Source organism: Ixodes scapularis, unplaced genomic scaffold, assembly GCF_016920785.2.
Source record: "Ixodes scapularis isolate PalLabHiFi unplaced genomic scaffold, ASM1692078v2 PGA_scaffold6__148_contigs__length_123643588, whole genome shotgun sequence".
Lineage (NCBI taxonomy): Eukaryota > Metazoa > Arthropoda > Arachnida > Ixodida > Ixodidae > Ixodes > Ixodes scapularis.
This window is the reverse complement of record NW_024609881.1, coordinates 110,288,505-110,299,417: the sequence shown is the minus strand read 5'-3', so window position 1 is coordinate 110,299,417 and position 10,913 is coordinate 110,288,505. Positions and strand designations below refer to the sequence as shown.

Below are 10,913 nucleotides of genomic sequence, written 5' to 3'. Positions count from 1 at the left end.
TCTGCTGTTCAGAATACACTATAGCGATTTCCGCTTACGATCTGAAATGTAGCCGGGGCGTTGCAAAGGAGGAATGGCATCACTCCAAATTGATATGAGTCACGACCTGTATAGTGAAGGCAAGCTTCGCTCGATCGTCCGGGTGTACGGAAACCTGCCAATATACACTCTTGAGGTCAAGCGTAGAAAACCACTCGCAGCCTGCGAGAGCGTCCAAGATATCGTTAATTCGAGGCTAAGGAAGGTAGTCCTTCTTAGTGACATCATTAAGTTGTCGATAATCTACGCAAAAAACATGTTGACCCGTACACTTTCTTCACTTTGTGACTGGTGAAGACCAAGGGGAACACGCGGGTTCAATCTTGCCCTGTTTTAGCATAGTATTGATCATGTCGTTAACAGATGTCCACTGTGCAGGGCAAACGCGTCGAGGAGACTGTCGTACAGGGGTATAGCCTGTCCCGTCACGATCTGGTGTGTTGCTGCTGATGACAAGCCCATATTCCCGTCTCTTACGCTAATAAGCTTTGTAAATCTTTCAAGTAGTTAATGAGGCTTACCCGCGCTGGTTTTATTGAGGCCAACAGTTGCGTCCTCGTAGAGAAGTCACACGTGTAGGGCCGACTTGGCTGGTAATGCGAGGAGGCACATACACCGGAATTCGGTATTTATTTAGAGTCCACTGTCGCAGAGGACTGTCACTGTGGCAGCACCCAGGGGAAATGAGTCGATTCACAAATGCAGCAACCCGGCATTAAAGTCAAGCACCCACTTGTGTGCTTTGAGAAAATCAACTCCAAGAAGGCACTACTCCTCGACGGCCGCGACGACAACGGGCAAAGCAGCTTGAAGACCCACGGTGAAAGGTACGGTTGTGTAGCCCAGTCAGTTACCGTCTCCCCTGTTCTGGTCTGTAGAGCGTAGCCATTGGAGTTTGGTGGTAAAACTCGGTTTGCCCTCACCAAAACTTTTGGCCCAATTATAGAGGTTGTTGCGCCGGTATCGGCAAGTGCGCGCACCGATACCCCGTCGACGACGCCTTGGAGGTAGATGAAAGTCGCAGATGGAGTCAAGACTCGAGCTGACGTGATTCTTCTTGGAGCCATTGTCGTTGAGGTCCGGCTACCAGGACTAAGGTCATGATTCGGGGACTGCGACTACATGTGACCTTGCCGGTGTCGATTCCAGCAAATGGAGTTGGAGGGATTGGCTTGTTTATAACTAGAGCTTGCGGTTGCATGAAGGATCTACGCGCGTTGATCAAGATGCCTGTCGGGCAGTCGGTACCTCCAAGGCCCAAGTGTGTGCAATCCTCAAAGTCTTACGGCGTGCAAGGCGAACCGCTTCTTGTACCTCGTCAGACGAGATGGCGTCGATAACTGCTATGGTAGTGACAGCCTCAACCGTGTCCTTTTGGCACCTGGGAACGCAAGACGTGAGAGGCGTTCGATGTATCCGCAAGTTCGAATATTGTCCCCAGCACAGACTGACGACGGTTGCGAAGTTATGCGTGATAAAGTAACTGAAGCGGTCCTTCCCCAGGGCGCTCGTCCGATACCGCGACCAAAGCCTGGTAGGATTGACGAGTTTCACGTGGCAAATGGTAGTGTCAACGCTGGCCCGGCGAGATGGGCGTCCAAGGATTGAGCCTTTTGGACCTTAGCCTAATTGTTCGCGTCAGCGATGAGGTTGAATGGTGATATGTAGGGGGGGCCAAGGAGTGGTTTCGTTGTATGTTGATGGCTTTAGTCGCAGGCTCAGCTGTCCCAAGGAAATCTGAGCTGAAACGTCACAGACACGGGGCTCCATGAAATCAGGCAATCGATGCTCCAGAGGCTGCAGGCGTTCGGTGAGAAATTCGGTAATTTCTTGAAAGGTTGCGCTTTGCAGAAGCTGTAACGCCGATATTGGCGTTACAAAAGTCACGGCAATATTGACGTGACTTCTGTGGCGCCGTTTAAGCGTTACAATCTTAGTTCGGTAACGGCTATTTTCGCGCGAAAAGATGCCACTTTTTTAACGGCTACTCGCGGCGTTACATGTCCACGCAGACATCTGCATTACAAAAGTCACGCCAATATTGACGTGACTTTTGTGACGTCGTTTTCGCGTTAAAGTTGGTTTACACTTTTAGGCTTAAATTGACGTAAAAAATGTGACCCCTCGCAACGGCTAATAGCCAATTAATCGCAATGAAAATTGGTGTTACAATCAAAAATACCGTTGTGCGTATATAACTCTTCTAAAAAGCAAGACGGCGGCATTCGATGTCTAATCTGTTCAAAAATGCTAAAATCGGTAAACGCTTTCGAACCCGAAATGCGAACTGCAAAGGGACAAATGACGAATACCCGTGCCACACGGGCAACTCGAATGCCATTTACAACGAATGACATTTGAGCGGGCGGCCAATCAGGGCGCGACACTCCGGGCGTAGCGCATTCCAACCGCGACAGATTGCGAGCTGATTCGCCGATTACACAAATGTCATTGGTTGTAAATGGCATTCGAGTTGCCCGTGTGTCACGGGTATAAGTATTATCCCCGCGTGCTTTGCGCTTCGTGAGCAAAATGACATCACAGTCTCTTGCAACCGCTTGTTGTTTCTTTTTTTTTTTTTTATGGCGGTCGGAGCACAAATAAGAGACTATATGCAAAAATCGTATGTCAACTCGAAATGAACTGGAGTCGAAAACAAGAATAACTGACTTTCAACAGTTGATTGCAAACGCAAAAAAAAAAAAAAAAAGTTTTAATTTTATGATTAGTGGTGACAGTGGGGTACATTACGGCAATTTCGTTCTTTATATTTATTAGATGCTTAAGCCTTTTGTTTTTAAGGGTGAACAGAATGCAAACAGGAAACGACGTTCTATTTCTGAAGAAGGTGGAGTTTTTGAAGGATGTTGCGGAGCCTCAAATTCCTCCAGCGGGGTTCAAAGTTTTCGGCGGGTTTAAGCACAATTTGTAAATATTAAAAACAGCCAAACGCTCACCTAAAAACTCAAGACGCCCATGGCTTGCAGGCGCGTGACCACAGTGTAAGCACCAGCCGAACGGCGATGCAACGTTCCCACTTCCACTGGGGCCACCTGTCTCTCTAATAAACTCCTGACATTCGCAACCTTCATGGCGACAATGGCCACGCACTACGCCACAAATGTCTGCGGACGTGAACATTGCAGCGCAACTCTACCTTCCGGTCCGTAAGTTCGGAGACAAAGACAATGGCGAGGCGGCGAGGCACCGAATCCGAGTCCGACATTCCGTTGCGCGACTTCTCGTGGAGAAAAAAGAAGTCGTGGGTTAGTCCAAAAATCGCCGAGTCGCCTACTCCCCCGCCCCCTCCTTCCCCCTAAAAAAGTATAATGGTGAGGTCCCTCTTAACACGTTCCGTCATGTTAGCTGTCGTTAACCCGAGTGCTCTCGCGCCAGACCTTCAAGGTCAACCGTGCTCGGGCCCCGGGACGGGTCCATATCACAAGAGCGAATGACATTTTAGCGAACGGCGACATTTGAGCGAATGGTCGTTTTAGCGAATAGCGGGGGCGCGCGTTAACCCATCCGTCGCGCTGCGCTTTACGCCGCTTCGCGGCGACAGTCTACGGCAACTCATTACAAAAATATGAACTCACTTGGCCCACCCGAAAACGCCGCTTCGCGGCGTCCGACTATTCGCTAAAGTGTCGTTCGATGAAACGTGGGCGTTCGCTAAAACGTCATTCGATCAAGTGAGTGCCTCCCCCCCGGGACCGACGCTTTGTGGGTTTGTTTTGCTCGTGGCCAACGGACGCTGCCTCCGGCGAGACCCTAACTTTGAAATTGTACTTTTATTATTTTTGTGCTCTGAATTTAGCCGTTACTCGTTCTATCGGCGTTACATTATTGGCGTGACAAACAGCTTGTAACGCCAATGATGTGAAGAGCTCTTAATGTCACGGCTATAAATGATGTAACGCCTAAGTGGTCTAGGATGACGTGGAAACGCTGGAATGTCATGGCTACTTTCAGGGTCACTCTCTTGTCATGCCGAAATCCACCGTATGTCATGCCTAAATAGGCTGTAGCCGCTTCATTCGGCGTAACCGGACTAAGAGTGTACTCATAAGGGCCACAAGTTGGGAAGCTGGCGGGTTCTAGGCAGCCAGATTTCCGGCGCTGGCACTCGCGGTGTGTTCTCCCTCAGAAGTGGAAATGGATTCAATGAAAACGTCGACCGGAACAGAGCTCCACCTCTGACACTAATGTAGCGTTTCACGCTTACAGCATGTTCATTTACTGGACGTACGCTTTGTTTGCTCGTAGGCTTCCAACTCCTGTCGCGAGCGCTCTCCGTTTTTGCCTTCGTTGCCTTCTTTCCCGCGAGTTCACCTTCACCATATATAATATATATGTAATGTTGTGAAGGTGATGTCGCGGGAAAGAAGACACACACACACACACACACACATATATATATACATATATATATATATATATATATATATATATATATATATATATATATATATATATATATATATATATATATATATATATATATATATATATATATATATATATATAGCGCAACGAATAAAAATAAGTTATGGTTTGTTTACGCCTTGATGGTCCACAATAGCGCCGTGATGAACATAACAAAGTAAAAACTTAAGTGGGTTTGAACACGGGACAGCGGAATGCAAGCCTGGCGCGATAACCACTGCTCCACACCGCAGAGAACAGGAGGTGCGTAAACATTGCTTAAAGGCCGACGACCAGTTCGCGCTTTCCACTTTTCCCCGCTTCCTCCTCTCCCCCTTCTACTCTGTCCACCGTTGCCTGTTTCCTCCTCCCCCATGGTGAGGAGGATCTTCTGCCTTGCAGAATCTCGAGTCTGGTCGCCGGCCTTTAAGACCCCGAGTACGGTTCTTCGGTGCAGCTCGTGGAGTATGTCGCGCAAAATGGGTTCAGGAACTTTTCGGAATTATACTATGCCGTGAACCTAGCTGGCTAAAAGAGGTGGCCATAGTTCCGGGCTTCTTGATCAACGTTTACATTCTTCAGGCGTCTGCCTAGATAAATTTAATTCGGAAAAGTTCGTCTCTCTTGCAAGATTTCCGATACAGATTGAGCAGAATTTCAATCGCGTTTGGGACTACCTTCCACTCTTTCTTAGGCACTTTTTTTTTTTTCTGCTGAGGCGATGTAAACGCCCATCAACAACTTATCTCTGGAGTCGCTTTGGTAACAGTGCCCTCATTTTCATTTTATCGCGAGAAATTAAATTTTCTCATTGAAAATTTTGCAGGGTACCGGCGCCTGGAGCTACATGGCGCAACTGGACCAAGTCTCTTATTGCTGGGAATTTGCTCTGGCCAAATTTCTCATCTGCAGTGGGTAACAATGTCGCCACGTTTCTGGTAGACTAAACTCCTGCTGTATAATCAGCTAACGGCTAATGGACCCTTTTCAAAAGTTACAATCGGCTCGTGGTTGTCCCGAAAGCACCAATATCGTTGCTCTAATAGCGGTGATATGAGATCACGCTCGTCTAAATCAAGCACCCTCGATTTTGTTAATCGAAGGTGGCGTAAACGGACAACATATTTTCCAATTTCTGATCTATGTTTCGGACACCTTCACTTTTTTGGTGTGAACAAGCTGTGTAGTGGCACCATTAGAGCATTGTGGCTCTGCACAGGGTGGGTACGCTGACTTTCGGAAAGTGTCTATTAAAGCTAGATCGGTTAGGAGCTCGTGTCGTAGAAAATCCATCGTCGGCGTCGGCGCCGGCGTCAGTGCGACGGAAAAAACTCGACATGCACCTGATGATGTCACATGTGACGTCGCACGTAACCTCACGTGTGACGTCACAGGGGTGTAATTTTCTCTTCAAATGTAGCGGAAAAATGTCTCGCCTAATTTAGAGGAAACCTTTGGCAGAAGTCACGCAACTGTGACGTCACACGTGACGTCACAGCCATGTGTGACGTTATATGTGACGACCCGCGTGTGACGTCACGCCCCACATGAACTCGCGAGGGAATTTCAACAACCCGCAACGCCAACGACGCCATGGGGCTGGCACTCACCAAAAAATCAGAATATAACAAGAACGAGTAGCTTGTGATCTCGATGAACTCAAGGGCCTTATCAAAACTTCAAAACTAAAAAAAAAGGCAAGACCACTCGCGAAAAAAAATTTCCAACTTATGTGTGATATGGCAAATGAAGGAAACACCACCCAATTTCAGTGGAGCCCATCCTATAGGAGTACCCGGGAAGAAAAAATGGAATGACCTTGCCAATGACGACCACGACGACTTTCACGACGATAACAATTGACCCGTACACCTGTGCAAGAAACAACGCTCACAAAGCGGTGCTAACCAATCAGCCTGACCCAGAAACGAGCTCTATATAATCACCTCTCATTATTAAAAAAAAAAAAAAAAAATTCACGAGTAAGCAACAATATTTATTGCACAGATTACGAACTGGCTGCGCAACCATCAACTTTCGTTTGCACCTGGTGCGACGAGTATATTCTCCAAAAATGTCCTCAGTGTGACGTGGCAGAAAATCTGCAGCATATTCTTTGGGTATGCTCAGAACGCGCAGTACGCCACTAAATAAGCTACATTTCAGAGTAATGATATTCACCCATTTGGCTTGTTAAAATTACGGTTGCGACTTATCTAAAACTCTATCTGAAATCACACACACAAAAAAAAAGAAACGCTTTTCGTTTTTTTTAGAAATGTTTAAACAGTTTGCGACAGAGCACACCAATATTCCATGAGCTTACTAAAACCGAATATAATGCTGAGGAAGTCGGACTTTCGATTCATGACGATCGGCAGTTGCGACTGCTCTGCACTAAACACCAAGATGGCGGCGCCCACAACAATACCGGGGAACACACTGCCGATACTCTAAGCGTAGCTTATATTGTGGCTCTACGACCAAGGAGTTATCTTCAAAAGACAATCGGAGCAAATAACCATCGGTATCCAAGACACCCAAAATCTCCTTTTCCCATGACGACCACGAACGACAAGGATTACGGTGTTCCAGGCCATTTTTGATTTCCTCAAGGCCGCGGACCTCTAATCGCGACTCACGACACAACACCCAGGCAGTTGCCCGCCCCTTCCTCTTCTTAACCACTCATGGTTTTTCCTCTTCCCAAGCGGCACGAGAAATATAATCCCGCATTGAGAGGCTAACCTCTCGTTCCGCATTTCCTCTTTTGCAACCTTACTTTCTTAATAAACTCACTCACTTAAACAGAGAACTCTGAGCATCTTTAATTCTGAAGTCAAAGACCAGGCGAAGAGCAGAAGGTGACGACAAATTGCCACGGCCAGGGTCTTCCGGAGTTACAACTTCTACGAAGTCACCTAAGCAGTGTGGAAGGCGTTAGTTGTGCCGGGGCACAGGTTAGGGAGAAACGCATTGTGCCTGTCGTCAGGCGCCCGTCACTTACTCGAGGTGCGCGAGAAAGATGTGTCCAGGTAAACGCTGAGAGCCAGTCAAGTAGCGCCCAAAGAGGACCTGCAGGGACACATGGTCTGATCCAGCTACTACACTAGGGAGGCTTAAGCCAAGCTGGACTTTGAGTGAAGCCTCGGCAGGATGAACGAAGGGGTACCAGACTAGCCATCCTTAATGTCCGTTTAAAAAGGTGCCTACCGCATACAGTTGAGCGACAGGAGGCATAATTGGGGCGCATTCTTTCCTCGAAATGAGCTTCAGTCATTTTCCATGGTCCCGGGTGTAGCTTGGGGCGTAATAAAATGACAGCCCCTGCAGGTTCTTGCCCACACCAACAATGATAAATGCCAAAAACAGCGCCAAGAATAAAACGCACGAGAGAGGCTTCATCACGTCGTTCACATTTTCTGTCTTTTACGGGGAAGCGACGCACCGTTGTGGTGATAGCTGGCAACCGGCGATTGGGCAGGCATTATCAGTATACAGGAGGTTATGCGTCAACATATGAAGCACTATTTTTATGTGGCTGGGACACACACGTTGTGTAGACCTATATAATATCCAGTAACTCTGTCTTTTGAATACACATCTGAAGAAAAATAAAACTTTATAGGTTTCAGGCATGAGTGATTGCTTTTCTACTGCAGATTTGTTGAAGCAGTGGCCTTGAAGAACTCTCTTAGATGTTGGCCTCATCCTTTGGTTTCGCGCACACTTTCACTGGAGATAGTCCCTAAAGTCGTACCCGAACATCTCGAAGTCGAAGAAGAACCACTCATATAAACGCATCACCTGATGGAAAGTAAGCTCCTTAAAAAACTCTTGGGCAGACTTGCGCAATACGTTGTCGCCACTTTTGTTTTCCTGCGGAATGTCCTCCGGCCGAACATCCAGCGCTTCAAAGAACAGCGCAAAGTCCCTGCTTGCTGTCTCCAGCTTTCCGACCACCTCGTACTTGACGGTACAAGGCTGACACATCACATAGTACGGAGCCCAATGAGAGTTCATCTGGTTCACCGTCTGATTCAGTACGTAGTCGATGAACTCCGGGAAGGTCAAATTCCGGCCCGTTTCCCTAACGCCAGGCACGTCGTTCCAGTACTTTTCGTAGAAATAGACATTGCCAGCACGTGGGCCTAGCGCCTTGTCCACGTAAGCGGATACTAGCCTCTCGAAGGGGTGCCTTACGAACATGGCCCTTGTATAGCGCGCCTGGCTGCTCCTCTGTAGAAACGTCATGGGGGAGACTGTAAGGACTTGCTCATGGAAGGCCTTGTGAAAGCTGTTAAGTGTGTTTCCCGTGTTGCTGATGTTGAGCAGAAGCCCGAAGATGGTCTTAACTGTGGTGGATGCAACCTTGCTGATGAAGCAGTAGCCTACTTTCCGTACGGGGTCCATCATGATGGGACATTCTCGGATGTTGCAGAAGGTGGACCGTTCATCGCCGAAGTTGCGCTTTTGTATGGTTCTGTTGTTATCCGCCAGGGCCATCTGGTACGTGCGACACACTTTGCTGATTCTTCGTGCCCTGAACTCGAAGTCATTGTCGCTGCGCCTAGAAGTCTGCGGAAAGAAAAAAAGAACACGATATTAACAATAGACACGGGAAGTGCAGAACGATACTCGTTGTAGATGGCATACACTGTGAATTGCGGGCCTTGCGCGCGCGTGCTCAATCTGTGCTTGAAGAGTCATCACGAGCTACTTCTGTCAACACGAAGCTCTTTATTACATTCTACCAAAAGTCCTCATTATTCAAAACCTATTTTAGGGTTGCGGCTATTCGAGTCGATTTCATCCACGCTTTTAAACAACGAGAGCAGAACTTTTCTAGGGTAATAATCTTAACGTAACAAAACTATCATTTTTATGCCGTCTACGACAAATATGAAATCCGAAAGCGCATAAATAAAGGTTCATTCAAAGGATTTCCCTGAGGCTACACTTGTAATATCTGCAGAAGAAATTAAAATCGGAATGAACACTATAGTCACTAATAGGATGAGAAAGGCAGGGCGCTTCTTTGGATGCCAGGCCACCACCACGCTTCCCGTTGCCTTCCACCGTGCTTTAGCTGCGTGTGCAAGCTCGAGGCTCACAAGACGCTGTAGCATTGTTGAAGCTAGGAAGGTCGTTAGAAAGGCGGGAAATTGAGGGACCTCCCTCCTGCTCTCGTCGTGTGAGTGACCATAGCAACAACACTCCGTATTACCTGCTCTTCGGGCGTACCGCCGGGTGCTGGCGTTGGGAAAAAAGGTGGCGGTCGTAACCAGTCAAAATATACCAGCGAGACAACAATTGCTGCACACGAAACGGCCAAGGCCATTTTTTGGACCGTACGAGTCGACTTCTTAGACATGGCTGTACACTTCATAGGACTCCAAGCTCACGGGCGCTCTCCTGGACGAAGAATAGAGCGCTTCGACGAGGGCGCAGTCTGTTTACTACTACGCGAATGGCGTATACGGCTGCAACAGAGCAAATGTTTATAATTTTTTGCTCAAATGCTCGCAGCTGTACGAAACATGTACTGCGCTGCTGAAATGAGCATGCTACTTTCTGCAAAACACCTGTACGAGGGGGAGGGGGAGGGGTTAAGGCAGAGGGACTTTTGAAAGTTTTGTTGTGTTTGTCTGTTTTTTCTTTATCGTTCCCCATCTCAGGGTCTACAAGCTGTTGATTAATTAGCAGCTCGCCAGCACTCTATCACCGTTTAGAATTTTAAACCTAAAGTTAGAAGGTACGACACGGGCCTCGGTTGTCACCACATTGTACAAAAAAGTGACTTCTCGTCACGTGACCTCACGTGACGTGACGTCACCGGTACAATGGCAGCGCCCAGAACTGGTAAACACGAGTTGGTTCGGTGCGCGGTGGTCGCGATGCGCCGCTGCTTGCCGACAATTTCGGACTTCTCAATAATTTTATATAACGTACTGTCATTACAGTAGCTTGCATTTGATCGCAGTACTTTGTTTTGTGTGAAAATATTGCGCTCGCTTATGAGACGTGCACGCGAACTGTTACAAAGTATTCAAGCCAATTATTCGGAAACTATTTAACTTCTAACGTTTACAAGGCAATTCAAGTATACCCTTGCAACTCACAAGACAAGTAGGAAATCTTCGTATTATATGCTCCTCACCTTGCCGTAATGAGACTTATTTTTTATGGTTGTTTCTCCCATGATTTTAACATCGAAAATCCTAAAAAAAAAAAAAAAGCAGCCCTGGCATTTTACATAGAAACATCTCTTTATATTTAAATCAATTCGAGAGTGGAAAATGAACTGCACATTTTTCCCTTTGGTAGGGTTTATTGCAGACGTAATTTTGTTCATAACGAGTTAATTGTATCAGTCGGTTAATTATTTACTTGTTGTAGTTATTCTGACAAAATAACTTGGATTTGTGTTCGTCCCAATTGACCGAAGA

The 10,913-nt window shown here is 47.1% G+C and overlaps 1 protein-coding gene across 1 annotated transcript; it reads right to left on the bottom strand.

Annotated features, from left to right (window-relative positions):
• Positions 1-8,069: 8,069 nt before the first annotated feature.
• LOC120844855 (carbohydrate sulfotransferase 11-like) lies at positions 8,070-9,838 on the bottom strand. The gene is made up of 2 exons (XM_040216842.3): positions 9,692-9,838; positions 8,070-9,042 (listed from the first exon to the last, which is right to left on the bottom strand). The coding sequence occupies exons 1-2, from the start codon at positions 9,836-9,838 to the stop codon at positions 8,197-8,199; spliced, it is 993 nt and encodes a 330-aa protein (XP_040072776.1). The 3' UTR covers positions 8,070-8,196.
• Positions 9,839-10,913: the final 1,075 nt, after the last annotated feature.

Coding starts and splice junctions, on each gene's coding strand:
- LOC120844855 (XM_040216842.3), bottom strand. CDS start 9,838: ATGTCTAAGAAGTCGACTCGTACGGTCCAAAAAATGGCCTTGGCCGTT. Junction 9,043..9,691: donor GCGGTACGCCCGAAGAGCAG/GTAATACGGAGT, acceptor TTCTTTCCGCAG/ACTTCTAGGCGCAGCGACAA.